The 19587-nt window shown below is 41.3% G+C and overlaps 1 protein-coding gene and 1 pseudogene across 2 annotated transcripts in view; one reads left to right on the forward strand and one right to left on the reverse strand.

Moving 5' to 3' along the window:
- FNDC3B (fibronectin type III domain containing 3B) overlaps positions 1-19587 on the forward strand; it is a 385564-nt gene that overhangs the window by 331209 nt on the left and 34768 nt on the right. For both annotated transcript variants that reach the window (XM_084847494.1, XM_084847495.1), the window contains exon 23: positions 4121-4333. In XM_084847494.1, coding sequence (XP_084703620.1) covers positions 4121-4333 — 213 coding nt within the window. The remainder of the gene's footprint in view (positions 1-4120; positions 4334-19587) is intronic.
- LOC146351550 (U2 spliceosomal RNA) lies at positions 5276-5485 on the reverse strand (annotated as a pseudogene).

The raw sequence follows: 19587 nt of genomic DNA on the forward strand, positions 1-19587 counted from the left end.
CCTCTGAGAATACACCCTAAAGTATTCTTCCCCCTGCTTGGTTTCCTAGTTTACAGGCTGCTTGCTATCAGCTTTCTCTGTCTGCACGTTATAGTGGGTTGGGATCATGACTTAATCATACTTAGAACAGACCCTTGGGGAGGATGTTCCATAACTCTGGCACCATGACTGTGCCATCCACCTTGCTTTCAAAGGTAGAGAACATGGAATAGGGCTTCAGATATTGACCAGAGTGCACAAATAAGTACATGAAGGATGAGGCAGCCCTTCAGATGTCCTGGCTCCAAACTTTAAAGGTTAACACCGCCATTAATTGGGTACAGAAGCAAATTGGTAACCAGAGAAGGTGGAATAGTATCAGACATATATGTTCCATAGAGTGAGCCACAATTAAAATTCTGTCTGCTGAATTTTTGGACCAAGTGGGATTTCTGAGCATTTTTTAAAGGATGTTACTATAGCATGAATGACTGTGGCCACGTTGGCTTTCTCCAGCATAAGCACATGTGGGAAGAAGCTTCCAAAAATGATTAGAGAACTTACTTGTCCTAGAGCTGTAATTCTTGTGGTGGTTCTGCACCTTCATAGAAAATGCGCAAGATGAAACATGAAAGTCTCATGCTTCCTCCTGCTACTCCCACCTGCTGTGTCACACACAAAAGACAGGAGCATCTTCCACCTTTTGTGCACAACTCAGAAACATGGTAAATGGAGGAAGCGTGAGTCACTTACATCTTAAATCACAACTTCTGTGGAAGTGCAAATCAGCCTTCTTGGAATGAAAGGAGTTGTAGGTGGCTGTTTGGAAAGATAAGAGTTCCTCATTCACTCCTACCTTACACCTGTGGCTCCGTTTCCATGTGCAGCTTGAATGAGCTTAGAGAAGTACAAATTTGAAGGAAAGAGCTCGAATCTAAAGACATGTAATGAGGCAATATGTTGGTATAATGCGGGCTATTTGCTTCTTTCACGTGCCTTTCTTTGCTTAATGTAATTCAGTCACAAGACATGTTGAATAGCCAAGATTAGGGGCTATTGTAGTAAACAGCAACTCATGCAGGATAATTTTTGCCTTGAGACTATGATACAAAATAAGAAATATTTTGAAAAAGAAAAATAAGAGACAGGTGTCATAGGTATTTTAAGGTAGAAGGGTCCACCATTAACCTGTACCAACCCATACATTATGCAGTTCATCCAGCTTGTTGATTTTATCTACAAGTGGTCAGCCCCTGCTGTGCTGCTCCTGTTTGCTTTTGAAGTACACTGTATCAAGTTGGCTTGCTGAAAAAATAATGTATTATCAACGACGTGTAATTGCTCCCCAGGTAGGGCTGTTTGGTGTCTTTCTTCTGTACTTTGGTACATTTTATAAATGAAGAACTAGACCACAGAGTGCCAACTAAACTTAGTCTAATTTTAAATTATACCGATTTTTTAAAGGATCAGTTTGAGTGTTCTTTCTATTTTTCTGACTTATAACTGTGCAGGCCCTGTGTTGATGGGTTTGTTTATATATCACATCACCTCCCATACACACACGCACTGCTTATTAAGTGTTAGGAGGTCGGTTGAACTTTGCTATATTCAGTATAACTTTGCTATATCACAAAAATTCAATCATTCTACCGCAAAATATCCAAGACTGTTGTAAGGAGTTCTTTTAATTAGGAAACGATCTGATGTGTATCTTTTACATGGATCTTGAAGCTATATTCCAGAGGCAGGCAACTTGGTGCCCTCTTAGAATCATAGAATCATAGGGTTGGAAGGGGCCTACAAGACCATCGAGTCCAACCCCCTGCTCAATGCAGGAAGCCTGATTCCCAGACGGTCTCCCATCCACGTACTAACCAGGGCTGACCCTGCTTAGCTTCTGAGATCATTCGAGATCAGTTACTTTAGCTTTACAAACAGCCATTGGCCTGGTTTAGATGTTTGTGAATGGCCGTGCACAACACTTGAATTCACACAAGAGTAGGGAGAGGGAATCATAGAATAGTAGGGTTGGAAGGAGCCTACAAGACCATCGAGTCCAACCCCCTGCTCAATGCAGGAAGCCTGATTCCCAGACGGTCTCCCATCCAAGTACTAATCAGGGCTGACCCTGCTGAGTTTATGAGATCAGACGAGATCAGGCACATCCAGCCCGTTGCTCCCTCCAGATGTTTTCAACTACAACTCCCATAATCTCTTATCATTGCTCATACTGTGTGGGGCTGAAGGGAGTTGTAGTCCAAAATATTGGGAGAGCAGGAGTTTGCCTTCCCCTACTATTTCCCATATAAAATCTGCTTAAAAATGAGGCCCTGCTGTCTATCTTTTAAACTTGCCATTTATAGCATCGGTATTTTAGAAATGCAGACTTCCCAAACTAGTGTCCTCCAGATGTTTTAGACTATGTGCAATCAGCCCCAGCCAGCATGGTCACTGGTTATGGTTGATGGGAGTTGGAGTCCAGAGCATCTGGAGGGCACAAGCTTGAGGTGATGAAGCTTCAGGTACTGGAGCAGGGATTGGGAACACTTTCCCTTGCCTGCCATCACCATCTATGTCTCTGGTGTATCTTTGTGATACTAAGCTAGTCGTTGTATCTTGTGTGAATCCAGTAAGATGAAAATGTCACAATTTCCCAAAATGATGCCCTTATACAGGGTCCAAGCATAGGGGTGGGTGACTGGGTGCACTATACTGGGGCATGGAGGTTCAGGGGGGGCATGGCCCAGATTGCAACCCCGTTACCATACGAAGAAAATTGAGGTTAAATTGTACATCATGCTTGAGGATGTGTATGGCAACTTATTTTCCTGTATCTGTGTACCTATATTAAACAGATCTTGTGAGATCTTTTTTTTTTTTCCTTACCCAAGGGTAAGTGCAGGGGACCCAATCTGAATTAAAGGCTTGTAACTGCAATTTGCTTTGCCAAAATAGGGTCCATTTTTTTCCATTGCAAGCATGCCTCCCCCTGATCTGAATTGGAACCACAGTTGCGGGAGGGTTGAAGCCCCGCTATCTCCTGCAGGCTAGGGTCCTGATCCATATCAGGTACCCCACACTTACTTTTGAGTTGGTGTTTATGAAGGGGTCAATTCAGTATGGCTCAATTTAGACATTTCACAAAACCTAGAATGCACTAAACATAATTTAGAGCTCAAACCGTTGTTTGAGCTTGCAAACATACAAGCAAACCATAGTTTACAGTTGCTTGTCTGTTTTTCTTTTCTATCTGGTATGCATTACTATTTCTGTGGTGCTGGGACCTCCAGGGGTGGTGCTATGGCCACAGTTGTAGTGTGCCATTTCAGTCATGATGCCAGGCCATAGTTAGAAACCATGGGTTGCAAACCCACTTCAAACTATGCTTTCTGATTCTGGGTTGCTGGCTGATCACAAACCATTGTTTACCATTATAGACATCACACCACCAAGCCCATAGTTAAGCTTCATTAACCATGATTTGGTGTGGTTTCTGAACTGAGCCTCTTCCCCTTTCTTGTAGATTTGGGCCATAGATAATCGATTTTTTTTTTAACTTCGGTTAGGTGGCAATCTGTCTTAAGTTGCTAGCAAAGTTTTCCCAACCTGGTGCCTCCAAGTTGTTTTCAACTAAACTCCCATCACCCCTAGCCAGCATGGTCAGTGGTCAGGAATGCACAGAGTTAAGGTCCAAAACAATTGGAGGGCACAGATGTCTTGGGGAAGGCTGTGCTAGAGCAATGAAATTTCAAGCCTTTGTAACTCATGATTGAACTCCATGCGGAAGTCTCTCTGTTTGTTTGTTTTAGAGTTTCACTTACATTTCTGCTTGAAATCTGTTTATAATCTTTTGTAATCAGTACTAAGCTGAAATCATTAAACTCTTAGTTTAACTGGTTAAAAATAATTCCTGGTCTTGGTCCGTTACTCTTGGGAATATGTTTGACCCACCCAACAGCATGAACTATGTTCGAGTGATGCAAGAGGTGTAGGTTTTTGCACCCCATATATCCCCACACCTGAGTACGAAATGTAGTTATCAGTTCTCTTCTGTCTATTTCAGTGAGAATGCGGGGTGGGGGGAATCAGTTGACTTAAAAATAATTTCCAACTTCTTCTTCTTGGTGTTTCCCAATCATAGGATTCGGATTCAGGCTGTCAATGACATTGGAGCTGGACCTTTTAGCCACTTCATTAAGGCAAAGACCAGGCCACTGCCACCCTTACCTCCTCGGCTAGAGTGTACTGCTGCTGGTCCTCAGAGTCTGAAGCTGAAATGGGGGGAAAGCAGCTCCAAACAGCATTCTGCTGATGACATGGTGTACATCTTACAGTTAGAGGACAGGAACAAGAGGTAAGAGAGAATGAAATCTGGTGGGCACCGTTCCTCTGAAATTAATCTTTCTATAGAGCAAAGTCACAAAAGTGGTGCTTAACTAGTTTCTACCTACCTACCTACCTACTTACTTACTTACTTATTTATTTTATTGCCCTGTACAATTTACATCCCACTTCTCAACCAAAGCAACGCATGTGTTTGTGTGTGAGTTAGCTGATTTTATGCAGTTTAATATCTTCATCCTTTCAATTGACACTCTGCTATTGGGGAATCTGCAGCTGGGGATCCAGACACCCCAGCATTGTCAATATGCCAGAGCACCAACAAGACGGATGTCTCACTGCTTCCCAATCTTTCCAAAGTCAGTGCAAGGTTGTGGAGTTGCCCACCCCCCTTCCCCAAGATAGGAGAGCCTCCCAGGCCTAGCACTCAGCCCTGGAGAGGCTCTGAAAGTAGCAAGCATTCTCACTGCTTTCTGAACCTCAACAAAGCAAGCTCCTGTCCCTTCTTCCCCACCCCCGCTCTCCAGTGGGTTGTCCCTGCAGTTGTGCTGGACTTAAAAGGCATTGGGCCAGTTTACACAACATGGCCAGCTCATCAAGGGTTGTTTAACCCATAATGAGCCACAGCGAGTGCTGGGCACGTGTGGCCACCATTTTGAATGTGCAGTCCACAGTCAGGGGTTGCATATTCAAAACAGCAGCCGCATATGCCTGGCACGTGCTACAGCTCCTCGTGGGTTTAATAACCCACAGTGAACCAGCTGTGTCGTGTGAACTAGGTTAGTATGTCACATCCAGACCCTCCCCGTTCCCTACAGAGGAGGGGCAGAGTCAGTGGTGAGCACGGATTTGGGGTGGCTACCAAGGTCAAAAAAGGAACAGCTGCACCAATTGAATTCCCAACGCATTTCAACACTGGTCTTTATCAAAGGAAAAACTCCTAAGAGATTTTTCTGGAGGATTCCCTCTCCCTTGCTTCTTCCAAAGAAGACTGAAAAGTATTCTACCTAAGAAGCAAGGGAGAGGGAATCTTCCAGAAAAATCATAGAATAGAATAGTCATAGAATAGTAGGGTTGGAAGGGGCCTATAAGACCACTGAGTCCAACCCCTAAACTGATAAGAACAGATACTAATTTGATCTTAGCCAAAAGGCCAAGAAGCGAAAAACTCTCTAAGAGTTTTTCCCTGGATAAAGACCAGTATCAAAACACATTGGGAATTCAGTTGGCGCAGCTGTTCCTTTTTTGATGTTGGTTTCCAGCCTTACAGCTGTTTTTTCTGATCCTTATTGGTACTGTGGCTACCAAGGCCAACCATAATTTGTGAACCCCTCCTCATATCGCTGGATGTGCTGGGAATTGCAGCTATTCTGGTTTGTAATATCTGCAACCAGTTTCATTGTTAAGTTTAAATGTCATATTAAATTTACTTAAGGGAAAAAAGGGAAGAAATGGATGGTTGGTCAAATAACATGCACTGGCTTCCAAAGCCAGTGCAGCGTGGCTCTGTTGCAAAGTAAATTAATATAGCATCGGCCTATCAGAGCAGTTTAATGGGTGTGGGAACAGGCTCAGACAGTGGGTCTTTGGTGGGAAAACAGGTGTGCTGCAAATAGAGAAGCATGTCACCATTTTCATCTGATAACACAGTTGTTTTTTAGAAGAAGTTAACATAACTGGGCCTGTCTTGCAACCCCCCTCCCACCCTCCGTAACCCTGATGTTGTTTTCTTTCTAAAGAAATGCCAAGAGACATCCAGTGAATAGAAATCCCCCTTGGAAAACAGTGACTAATGAAACAGCTGCTTAGTTGCAAAGCCATGCTTGGCAGATGTATGGTCTTTGCAGCAATGTGTAACTGAACAGAGTAAAATTGTCTTTCTATCTGGCAAGCTCTCTTATTCGCCCATACATTAAACTTCCAGTAGAAACAATTGTGACAATCAGGAAGAACGTTACTGACTAGACCTCGTAGCAAATACAGACCAATAATCTGTCTTCCTTTTTAAGGGCAAATGATTGAAGTCTCTTTTGTTCTGCCATTGTACATGGACCAGCAGCCAGAGTTGTAGTCTCTGTTGTGTTGTCCTTGGCAATTAATATAATATCCAGGGGCATCGTTTGTGGGGGGAGGTTACTGAAGACCCCCGTGTAGTTGTTCCATACCAGTATTCATATTTCTGGCCATCTCGCCAGTTCTGTTGAATGACTATTGTAATAAACAATGACATGTACTAGGCATTCATACCCAAATCACTGCTTTCAAATTAGAATGAACGTAAAAAGTTGCCTTATGCTGAGTCAAACTGTTTGTTCATCTTGTCTCCTCTGACTGGTAGCACCTCCCTAGATTTTTCCCAGCCCTGCTACCAGCGATCTTAAAAAAAAAAAAAAGATGCTAAGGATTGAACCTGGGACCCAGGTACAGAAGGAACCTGTTAGGAACATAGGAACAAGTTGCCTTATACTGAGTCAGGCCATTGGTCTATCTAGACCAGTATTGCCAACACTGGCAGCAGCTCTCCGGTCTTTCAGGCAGGAATTTCTCAAGCCCTCCTTGGAGACGCCAGGGATTGAACTGGGGACCTCTGCATGCAAAGCAGGTGCTCTGCCACGGAGCCATGGCCCCTCTCCATTGCATTTAACGTATCGTTGAGTGGACTTCTGAATCTCGCTTCCCCTTCAGTCTCTCCCACACTGAAATCTGAAAATGTTCCTCAGCAAGAAGTCTCAAAACAAGGGACTTTTGGATAGTGGATATTTAATTGATTGCAGAGGTGGCAAAGCAAGATACTTGGGAACTTTCATTTAATATTGGCTCTCAACTCAGTGCCTTCTATTTAGGAAGATAAATTTAGCCACCTCTTGTTTCAGCTTTGTGTTGATTTCCTGTGGAGAGGAAGTGTGTGTCTCTTCAAGCTACAAGTACAATGAGATATTTTTGTGTGGTCTCTGCATGTCTTTATAAGTGGGGCTCTTATTGTGTGGGAGGATATTTAGCTATCATTAATGCAAAAGACATGGTAGTCTAACAAATGTTTTCCAGAGCATAATAGGGTTATTTTATAAAAAGAAGAAGAAAAACCGGGTCAAACAAATTAACCTTGTTACATCAACACTTTAATTTTTGATGGCAGTCATTAGTCTTCAGCTCTTCAACCAATTATATCTTTTCTGGGAAGTTTGCAGGTGTTTCCAAGAGCCAGCGCTGAAATGATACAATTAACTAGTGTGTTAATTATGGATTGCTTTGCCAATTATTTCAGTGTTTCCTTGAGTGCTTGCCAGTGACGTTGTCTCTATATAGCTTCCAGTTCACCAACTCACAAAACTGTGAGCTCAGTGGCAGAGATGTTTTTTTGCATGCAGAATGCCATCTCTAAATTCAACTTCTGGCATCTCCTGTCTGAAATTCTAGAGAGCCACTGCCGATCAGCGTAGACAAGACTGGCTTAGATGGACTTGGTATAATGCAGCTTCCTATGTGCCCTACCAAAAGTAAAATGGGACTTTCTAAGAGTGGGTTAAGACTGTAATAGTTAAAAAGAAGACCATAAGCAATTGATGTCCACAGTACAGATTTAAACCGGTTTCAAACCTATTCAGCCAGCTAAGAAACCCTGGACATTATAGTTATAGAGAAGGACAACAATTCTCAGTATGCCCATAACATTCCAGTTCCCACAGTTGTTTGACAAGGGTATGATTAAATTGTTTTGATAATTATTTTAATTTGCCGTATACCTATGTCCTCCTTGTTCTCTGCACCACTTTGCTTGCCCTTTTGAAGTTTTGACTATTGGGAAACAATACCTATGATTTTGGAGTGGCTTAGTGTATAGTGGGTCTCTTTAGGTTTTGCAGTTATCCATAGATTTTAATTCGTCCTCCTCCTTCTCCCTCTCTACTAAATAGTTTGTTTCAGTTAATGATTTGCTTTTTGTATTTAATGATGTATAATGTATTTTTAATATGTATGTGTTCCCAGAAGTCCATAGGCATTGAGGTTAGGCTGTATTTATAAACCTAAATCATAAATAAGCACCACTTTCAATTCCCTTTAATCTAAATCATACATGATATACCTCCTTATCTCTACTTCTACAGAATACTTCGGTCCTAACAAAGACTCTTAAGAAATCCATTGTGATTTATATGTACTGTTTCTGAAATAGTATTTTAAAGGGAAAATGCATTTCCAGTTAATTTCAACCTATTTTGTCTTGCAAACCTACTTTCCACATTATTTTATCATGTTACTGTTTTAATGAATAATTAAGAGTAGTAATAATTAATTTTTGTTGTTGTGCCTACTGTGTATACTGGATATTTGCTATGCAGCTCACGTACATAATTAAAAATATAAAATACAACTAAAATAATATCTTTGCAATTGCAAAACTAAAATGTCAGTATAGAAGTCTATAGCCCAGCACAGCAAATTGGCTAAAACAGATGCACAATACTTTGTAGACAGAAAAATAGTCCTACCATTCCAAGCATCTCCCAGTCAGCATGCTGGGAGTGGTAGGAGGTTTTTTTTTCTATCTAAACATGCATAGGTTTGTACCATAAAGCAATTAAAATGGAAACAGCAACTGTTTAAACATTAAATGCCCCGTCCAGCAACTTAACTAAAAGCAGTTATTAACATAGCTGATTTCCTTGATAAATCCTGCATTAAAACAGATGTTAAACTTCCAGTAGAAATGCAGCTATCTCATGAACAGCTTATAGCAGGAATGTTAGTGTATTGCAAAAATCAAAATTTGCAAGTTGGATAATAAGCAGCAATTATGAATAATATGCTCTTAGATTTTGAGATGGGACTAAGTGGCCCTCTTGTTCCCTCCAGTTCAACAGTTTTAGCTCCATGGCCCATTAACTGTTCTAACTAGACTGATGGGAACAATTTTAGCTCATGGTTGTTGTCATGGGTACTCTGAACTGTAATATTTTTCTTATACAGCTCCCTAAAGATAAAAGTGCCTTCAATGCTGTATAAGTGCCACATCTGTAGTAATCGCATTGTACTCCTTGAAACATTACACACCTTTTCCTTGATTGTAGGTATTAGATCTGTTTAACTGCTCCAGTATTGTTGTTGTTGTTGTTCAGTCGTTAAGTCATGTCCGACTCTTCGTGACCCCATGGACCATAGCACGCCAGGTCTTCCTGTCCTCTGCTCTCTCCCGGAGTGTGCTCAAGTTCATATTCATTGCATCGGTGATACTATCTAGCCATCTCATCCTCTGCCGTCCCCTTCTCCTTTTGCCTTCGATCTTTCCCAGCATCAGGGTCTTTTCCAGGGAGTTTTCTCTTCACATTAGGTGGCCAAAATATTTGAGCTTCAGCTTCAGTATCTGTCCTTCCAATGAGCACTCAGGGTTGATTTCCTTTAGGATGGACTGATTTGACCTCCTTGCAGTCCAGGGGACTCGTAAGAGTCTTCTCCAGCACCACAGTTCGAAAGCATCAATGCTTCGGCGCTCAGCCTTCCTTATAGTCCAGCTCTCACAGCCATACATTACTACTGGGAAAACCATAGCTTTGATTATACGAACCTTTGTCAGCAAGGTGATGTCTCTGCTTCTTACTATGCTGTCTAGGTGTGCCATAGCTTTCCTCCCAAGGAGCAAGCATCTTTTAATTTCATGGCTACAGTCACCGTCTGCGGTGATCTTGGAGCCCAAGAAAGTAAAATCTGTCACTGCTTCCATTTCTTCCCCTTCTATATGCCAGGAAGTGATAGGGCCAGATGCCATGATCTTAGTTTTTTTCATGTTGAGTTTCAAATCAGCTTTTGCACTCTCCTCTTTCACCCTCAACAAGAGGCTCTTTAGATCGTCTTCGCTTTCTGCTTTTAGGGTGGTATCGTCTGCATATCTGAGGTTGTTGATCATTCTCCTGGCAATCTTAATTCCGACCTGTGATTCATCCAACCCGGCGTTTCTCATGATGTACTCTGCATATAAATTAAATAAGCAGGGCGACAATATACAGCCTTGTCGTACTCCTTTCCCAATTTTGAACCAATCGATTGTTCCATGTCCGGTTCTTACTGTTGCTTCTTGACCCTCATACAGGTTTCTCAGGAGACAGATAAGGTGGTCTGGTACTCCCATCTCTTTCAGAATTGGCCACAGTTTGTTGTGATCCACACAAAGGCTTTAGCGTAGTCAATGAAGCAGAAATAGATGTTTTTCTGGAATTCTCTTGCTTTTTCCATGATCCAGCGAATGTTGGCGATTTGCTCTCTAGTTCCTCTGCCTCTTCGAAACCCCGCTTGTAGTTCCGGTAGTTCTCGGTTCACATGCTGCTGAAGCCTAGCTTGTAGGATTTTGAGCATCACCTTGCTGGCATGTGAAATGAGCGCAATTGTGCGGTAGTTTGAACACTCTTTGGCATTGCCCTTCTTTGGAATTGGAATGTAAACTGACCTTTTCCAGTCTTGTGGCCATTGTTGAGTGTTCCAAATGTGTTGGCATATTGAGTGCAGCACTTTAACAGCATCATCTTTTAGGATTTTAAATAGCTCAGCTGGAATACTGTCATCTCCGCTAGCGTTGTTGTTAGCAATGCTTCCTAAGGCCCACTTGACTTCACTCTCTAGGATGTCCGGCTCAAGTTCAGTGACCGCACTATCATGGCTATCAGGGACATTCAGATCTTTCCTGTAGAGTTCTTCTGTGTATGCTTTCCACCTCTTCTTAATCTCATCTTCTTCTGTTAGGTCCCTGCCTTCTTTGTCCTTGATCATGCCCGTCTTTGCACAAAACGTTCCCTTGAGATCTCTGATTTTCTTGAAGAGATCTCTACTCTTTCCCATTCTATTGTTTTCCTCAATTTCTTTGCATTGTTCATTTAAGAAGGCCTTCTTGTCTCTCCTTGCTATTCTCTGGAACTCTGCATTCAGTTGGATATATCTTCCCCTTTCTCCCTTGCTTTTTGCTTCCCTTCTTTCCTCAGCTACTTGTAAAGCTTCATCAGACAGCCACTTGGCTTTCTTGCATGTCTTTTTCTTTGGGATGGATTGAGTTGCTGCCTCCTGAACAATGTTACGGACCTCCGTCCATAGTTCCTGAGGCGCTCTGTCTATCAGGTCTAATCCCTGAAATCTATTCCTCACCTCCACTGTATATTCATCAGGGATATGATTTAGGTCATACCTGAATGGTTTAGTGGTTTTCCCTACATTCTTCAATTTAAGCTGAAATTTTGTGATAAGAAGCTCATGATCTGAGCCACAGTCAGCTCCAGGTCTTGTTTTTACTGTCTGTATAGAGCTTCTCCATCTTTGGCTGCAAAGTACATAATCAATCTAATTTCAATATTGACCATCTGGTGATGTCCATGTGTAGAGTCGCTTGTTGTGCTGTTGGAAAAGAGTGTTTGCTATGATCAGCGTGTTTTCTTGGCAAAACTCTATTTGCCTTTGTCCTGCTTCATTTTGTACACCAAGGCCATGCTTGCCTGTTATCCCAGTGATTTCTTGACTTCCTACTTTAGCCTTCCAATCCCCTATGATGAAGAGGACATCTTTTTTTGGTGTTAGTTCTAGAAGGTGTTGTAGGTCTTCATAGAACCGATCAACCTCAGCTTCTTCGGCCTCAGTGGTTGGGGCATAGACTTGAATTACTGTGATGTTGAATGGTTTGCCTTGGATTCGTACTGAGATCATTCTATTGTTTTTGAGATTGTACTCCAGTACTGCTTTTCCCACCCTTTTGTTGACTATGAGTGCTACTCCATTTCTTCTAAGGGATTCTTGCCCACAGTAATAGATACAATGGTCACCTGAATTAACTTCGCCCGTGCTTGTCCATTTTAGTTCGCTGATTCCCAAGATGTCGAAGTTCAATCTTGCCATCTCATGTATGACCACCTCCAGCTTACCTTGATTCATTGATCTGACATTCCAGGTTCCTAAACAATATTGTTCTTTACAGCATCGGATTTTCTTTTCACCACCAGACACATCCACAGCTGAGTGTCCTTTCGGCTTTGGCCCAGCCACTTCACGCTTTCTGGCACTACTTGGAAATTCTCTCTGCTCTTCCCTAGTAGCATATTGGACACCTTCCGACCTGAGGGGCTCATCTTCCGGCGTCATCTCTTTTAGCCTTGTGATACGTTCCATGGGGTTTTCTTGGCAAGAATACTGGAGTGGGTTGCCATTTCTTTCTCCAGTGGACCACATTTTGTCAGAACTCTCCACCATGACCTGTCCGTCTTGGGTGGCCCTGCACGGCATAGCTTATGGCTTCATTGAGTTACGCAAGCCCCTTTGCCACAACAAGGCAGTGATCCATGAAGGGGACCAGTATTGAAAGAAATAGAAAATGAATAATTCAGTGTAATACAGGATTTTTTAAACTGCCATATAAGCAGTGCACAGTGCAAATATATAAGTACTTCTCTCAGTATGGAGCCAAGCATCAACTATGTCACATTTGCCCAGTAAGGATGTATGTGCATATTCTGATATGATAAAGGTAAACAAAAGAGATGCCTTCAGAAGGATTCTACAGGCTGGCTTTGTGATCAGAAGCAGAACTACACAGCATTAATTAGCTAAACGATTAGCTGGCTTTGAAGAGAATTAGGGAGGGAAACGGGAGTAACCAAGTTGTAATAATCTGTGCTAATAATATTTGACCTTACAAGAATCGTCTTCATCATACCATGTGCTACTCATAGGAAAAGGTCAAAATGTTGCGTGCGTTCGCCTGTGGCCAGTAAATAACATGTGCAGTGTGCTGGAGTTGTTTTGTAACATAAAACACATTACTCAGCTCCTCTCACCTTTGCTGGTGTTTTCCCCTTTGGGGTTTTCTGATTAGCCTTGGAAAGACATTTGAGATGTTGATCAGAATCTCAGTTTTTGGTTTAGATTTTTTTTTAATATGTAGCCAGTATGACTGGGCATGTTTTCTCTGACTTTTCCTTGAAAGTAATTACCCTACTCCCTTGTTAGTTGTTTAGCTTTGTTCACTTGCCTGCTGTGGAAAGAGCTATCAGATTCCTAATTCAGAGGTAGTCATGCTGTAACCATTATAAGTGCTGTTTTGTTAAAATATCCTGCCATCTCCAAAATTTAAGGCAGCTAACAAATCATCCATAAACATATGACCATTCTGAAAATATAAACGGTACATCTGTAAAACCCCAACTTTATTTGCCTGGGCTTCTGAAAATTAATGTTGATTGATTTATTGAAGGTGAATTTTATCTCTGTATTATGCTGCTCTTTTGCTTCCCCCCCTTTTTTAATGTATGAATGGTTATTTTGATTTCTAGTTGCAAGCCACTTTATAGGCCAGTATAATCTTATAGTCTATCTTATAGTCTTTATAGTCCAGTAAAGATAGCAAAAAATACATACACACTTTAAAATAATTGCAAAAGAAATTATTTTTGAGACAATCATTGTCTAGAATAGGGGTCGGCAATGTCAGGAGGTCTGGAGGCCATTTTCGCTCTCCCCACACACACATACCCCCCGCTGCTGCCACACGAAATTTGGGAGCAACAGCAAAAAAAAAAAAAAATGGCTGATCTGCCACCAATTTTTGGCAGCAAACCGCTACAGACTGCTACAATGGGCAAAGGTAGTTTGTTTTCAAGCTAAAATTTGGCCTTTATAATGTTCCATGGCAGTTGGCAGCCCAAAATTGGTGCAGGGTTTCGCCATCCCAGGGGCTGTGGGGGCTGGCACAGATAAGGCACAAAGCTTATCTGGACTCGCTCGCTGAGGTGTGTTGCCCACCCCTGATCTAGAAAATAATGTCCCTTCACTTCTTACTCAGAGGCAGTCCATTGTTCCCTGTGTTTGGAGGTGGGGGGAGGACCTTTGGTAGGTGTAAAGTAAGCAGACTTATCTGGGCTTGCTCATTGAGGCAGCCATCCCTTTTCCTGTCCCTACTGAAATCTGTTTTGACAGCTTTGTTTTGCTGACAGAAAGAAGCAACTTCTCCAAAGGAGCATACTTGGGTTTTGTACACAAATATACTCCAGTAAGAACTGGGAGGTCCATTTCTGTACACAAGATAAATTTCAGATACTGTTTTTCCAGACAGTGCCTCCCTTACACTTTCCTGACTAGTGTGCTAGTGGAAATGGCTTGAGGATTTTGGGATATTGGCTCTGTTCACATACAATGACAAACAATGGTTTGTTTGATGCTCTGGAAGTGAATCTTGTGTGCATCCACTTAATTTGTTACTTCCTTGTTTGTTGCAAGCTATCATTGGCTTTCTGAAAAGATGTAAACATCTAACAAACTGGTAATCCTCCAAACTAAGATTGCAAATAGTTTTAGATATTTTTACCTATGTATTGTTTGCAATAGCCTATGGCTATAACTAATGAATATTTTGTGTGTGTAACTGGTTTTCAGTGCTGGTTTGGAGGGTGTGCATACCATAATTAGCTGGTTTGAATGAAAGACCAGGGCATGGTTGTGGGATGCCAACCATGGCTTGGCATTGCATGTGAACCAGTCTAGTATATTAGCTTTAAAATAATGTGGGTATAAGCAGTTTGTATATAAAGCTGGAAAGACACACATGCTTTGCTCGCTAATGAATGTAGTTATTACCCAGCTATTGCAGGTTTTCAAGACATCTAGAAAATGGTGTATACTCTTAACTGAATCAAGACCATTAAGACTCACTGTAATAGAAGTGTGTGGTTTCTATCCAGCTTGGAGAGCTTCAGAACTGGATTTAAAAAAAAAAATACAAAAATAGGTAATCATATTTATAATAATCAGCATGCAAATATTGAAAGGCTTTGGCTAGAAAACAAGGAAAGGAAACGGGCAATTAAGACTGAGCCATATGGTTTCTATAGTATTAATTTTTAAATAGCCAAATCCTTCAGGAAACAAAGACTAAACCAAAAAAAAAAAAAAAAGCTGATGGCGCTCTGTTTAACTAAAAGTATTCAGTATGTGGTAGATCATGGATCAGTACCACTATGTGCTACTTATCCATTTACATGTGAACTTCCCCTTTTCTGTTCTCTTCTGGTCACATCCTTAATGGTGACTATTAATTGTGTTCTTTGTGTCATTTGGCTAATAAGGGGGTAATGTGTTCCAAGCTCTCACAATGACCCAGCTCACATGTAATGGCAGCAAATTGTAACCCACAGTTTGCTGTGGCAGTTGACATGGCACATACCCTGATTAGAGGTTGCTACGTGATGTCCAAACTTGGATTCTATAGGTTAATCGTGGGTTTAACAACCCATAGTTAACCCACAATTAGTACTTAGATTAACTATGGGTTGTTTAACCTAAGATTAACATATAGTGTCTAGGTTTAGATGTCACATAGCAACCCCCAATCAGGTTGAATATTCAAAAAGTCTGTAGAGCACGCCCGGTACGTGCCACTGCAAACTGTGGATTAATCCATGATTTGCTCCTGTTACATGCAAACAGCCCCTGTATGTACAATGCAGTTTTCTGAAAGATGTTTCTATCATCTCAACAACAAAAAGCTATAGAGCAATCAAGAACAGTTGCACAAGACATGCTGGATCAGACCCATCAAATCATAGGTTCCACATTGGTCCAAGACATTTTGCTGCCTTAGGTGGATGGTGGCCCCTTCCCTGTGAGGGCCAGCACTTTAAAAAGTCTTGTTGCACCAACCAGACACCAAATCCTGCCTTCATCTACACTTCACTTCCTCCACATTGTGCATAACGTCTAGAGTCTACTGTCAACGACAAGAAGCCCACCAGATGCTCCAAGCAAGCTTTTTTTTTTTTAAGACTTTTGCACCGGTAACTGTCACACCGTATCTGTCATTAAATGAATTCCATAGATAATATAAAACCACATTTGCTTTCTATTGCATTAATGTCCTGCATATTTAAAGAACCCAGAATCAGGTCTACAAACAACTTTTTCATCAGTTCTGATTAGCAATCAGATTGAAGATGCAGTAAGCAAGCCAATGATATCTGCCTCATTTCTAAAGATTTAGAGTATGTTTGGCTATGCTTTGCTCCATTCTTTTATTCTCCCCCCAAACATTTCCTCTTTGCACACAGTGCCTCACTGTTCATACCACTTTCCTAGGGATGTCAGAGATATCCGCAATGGATTCAATTGAGTTCAGATTTCTATGAATCCGCCCTGCGGATTCCGCAGCAGACTGGCTTTTTCCAGTCTAGCAGTTAGTGGAACTTCTGCTACATTTTTCACATTGTAAGCAAGCAATGTAAAGATGGCTCCCTGGTTGGCAAACCATCATTAAAAGGGTTTACTGTCATTCAGTAGGTCAAGGGTTCACTCATTTGCATCATCTAATGATTTGGCCCCTTCCCCCTTTCCCAGTTCAAGCATTTCTCAGAACTTCATGTTCTTTAATTCATTGGTCAAATTATCTGTTCCTGTTTTGAAGCTTCCTAGCTTGTGCATGGACTAGTACATAATCCCATAAATAGCTAAAGGTCTGATATGCTTGATAAACAGAAGAAGAGTTTGGGCATTTGTTTTATTTTTTAAAGAGCAGGAGATGAGAGGCATTTATTGTCTTAAAATGGGCACTTTCCTGTGGTGGTAATCTCATTTGACTATTAGCAGCTGTTGCTTGTCGAAGTGTGTAAACCGTGGTTTCAAATGCTCTGGTTGCTTGTGCTGTGGAGAAAACAGCCTCAGGTCAGAAGTTTAGCTCATTAAGATATTAATGATATCTCTCCCACTCTTATTTTCCTTTCTCTGTTGCTTCTTACAAGGGCAACAAATAATGCCTGCATAGAAAAGCAGTACTCAACATTTCTGTTTACACTATTGTACTTTGCTGCATGTTGTCTGGCTCCTGTCTTTTTAAAGCTGCAAACTGAGGTGACTTTCTTTTGAAAGTAGACTTGTTGGGATGAGGACTATCTCCCTTCCAAAAACACACACAAAACAAATGAAAGAGGGGGAGAAACCCCTAAAGAAATTGTAAAAGCCAAGAGTAAAGGACCAAGAGAATCATGATTCTACTTATAATTCTCAAGTTCGACTGGAATATCTTAAAATGTTGACAGGAAATTCGATACGGTGACATGCAAATTGTTTCCTGGAAGATCCTTGCAGAGGATAAAAATGTATTGACGACAAAATTGCAGCCTTGTCATCTTCTGAGCATTCTTTCTAGGAACGCTGCGTTCTATGTGTTTGTACGTTATTGCTGTGATTGACATTGGAACACCAGAGAATGTGACTGGTTAATGTGAAAAAGATAGGAGGTGAGTAATTTTTATGGGGATCTTCTCCTCCTTCACTAGGGAAGGGTGTTTTCTTCCCAGGCTTTGCATATTTAGACTTTAAAAATCTGAGCTTCTATTAAAAGGTAGTGTGTGTTGGTGACACTCATTGTAAAGCAGAGTGGCATTTAGATGAGCTTCCCCTTGTTTTCTTTGTGACCTTTTCTTGTTCTAACAGTATCTGAAAGGTTTGCCCATATCGTATGGATGCATGTGTGTACTCTAGTGCTGTTGACTTTTAATCTTGTATCATTGGAAGCAGAGTATGATGAACAGTGTAATGGACATCAGGAACTCCTGGTCTTTGAATCTGAAGTCTCATGGCATGAGGCTGGAAATAGCCTGGTGAGATTCCTGGGACTGTGTATGTTCTCTTCAAGCACAGAAAGCATACATTAATATGTTTTTCTTTGTATTTTGATGAATTTCCTCTTTCTTGTTGGCCACCCAGACTAACATTCTGTTGGAAAGTCATGAATAAATTAAATTAAATAAATAAACAGGGGTATACAGCAATGGCCTTTGTGATTGTCAGGCAGTATGAATTGCCTAGATTGGCTAGGCCTGGTAAAAATGCTAGGAGCCTGTCTGTCTTTAAAAGCTCAGTAGAGAGCTACCTTCTGCCTGCTGCAGTTCAGGCTCGCAACAAATGGCTTCACACACCCTCCCGAATTAGATTCATTATGGCCCATTTACAGCCCCCACCTGACCAAGGCAATAAGAAGAAGAAACAAGGGCTGGCCAGACTTAATTATCTTGCTATGTTCCTTGCTTATAGCTATTGGGATCTAAGGGTTTGTGTACAGATGGTGTGTACTGTTTTGAGTTGTGAAGTCAAGCAGTAGACCTAGGTAATACCGTGTCTAGGGACAGAGAACTTTTGAAGTGGTGAGTTGCTGTTTGACGAAGATCCACACCCAAGGCCTAACCAGAGTCCTTTGTATTTATTCATTCATTCATTCATTCATTCATTCATTTAAACTACTTCTGTACCACTTGATATCCTATGACCTATAAATGGTTTACATCAACAATACATATAATATAATATAATATAATATAATATAATATAATATAATATAATACCCTATGTTAAAAACAATATAAAATAATAAAAATATTACAAGAAGAACAGTACCACAGAGCAGAGGGAAAGCCTAAGTAAACAGATTCATCTTTAAAACTCACCACAGTGAGCACATGTGGGAGAATGTTCCAGCGGGTGGGAGCCACTACTGAGAAGGGCTGCTGACATACCATTATCTGGCAACACACTGTTGGTCATGGGACAATCAATAAGGCCTCCTCAGAAGATCTCTTGGGTCGATTTGGTGTATATAGGGAAAGGTGGTCAGCTAGGTATGGCAATTGTTCTAGCTGGAAAGTAGCTGGGGTCCAGTTACAGGAATGATGTCCAACCCTTTTGATAGAAGTTGAAAGTTTACTGTTCTAGGAGGAGCCCAACAAGGGTCAGAGGAGAGTCCATCAGATGTTTGGAACAGACCGTGAATTCAAGAGCTGGATCAAAGACACAGATTCCTCAGAACTGCCAGATGAAAAAAGAAGGCTGAAATGCTTGGCAATCTCACTTCACCCCTTCTCATCATGAACATGGTGAAGCTGTGATTCTGTCAATACCAGCTGTTGGGATAATAGCCTGGGGCACAACAGGGAATGAACAGCCAACTGGGTGCTTTTTGTTCTATCAGCAGCTTCAGCCATTTTTGATGCCCCTGAAAATTAGGAATCCGAATAGGAGGGGAGCCCTTTCTAAGTCTGACCTTCCTGAGAACTACTAGCAAAAGATAACACGTCCAATAGTCTTGATCCTGGATAGGCAAAAAATTGAGAGGTACAGCATGATCACTGTGAGGAGCTCATGGACATCATCCAAGACTGGTAATGGGGGGGGGGGCATTTATTTATTGAATGTATTAAATGCCTCATAAATACATTTATCTAAGCATATAATAATAATTATTATTCAATAATTATTCAA

Source organism: Heloderma suspectum, chromosome 3, assembly GCF_057233095.1.
Source record: "Heloderma suspectum isolate Gila_16-S chromosome 3, 16-S_ref, whole genome shotgun sequence".
Lineage (NCBI taxonomy): Eukaryota > Metazoa > Chordata > Lepidosauria > Squamata > Helodermatidae > Heloderma > Heloderma suspectum.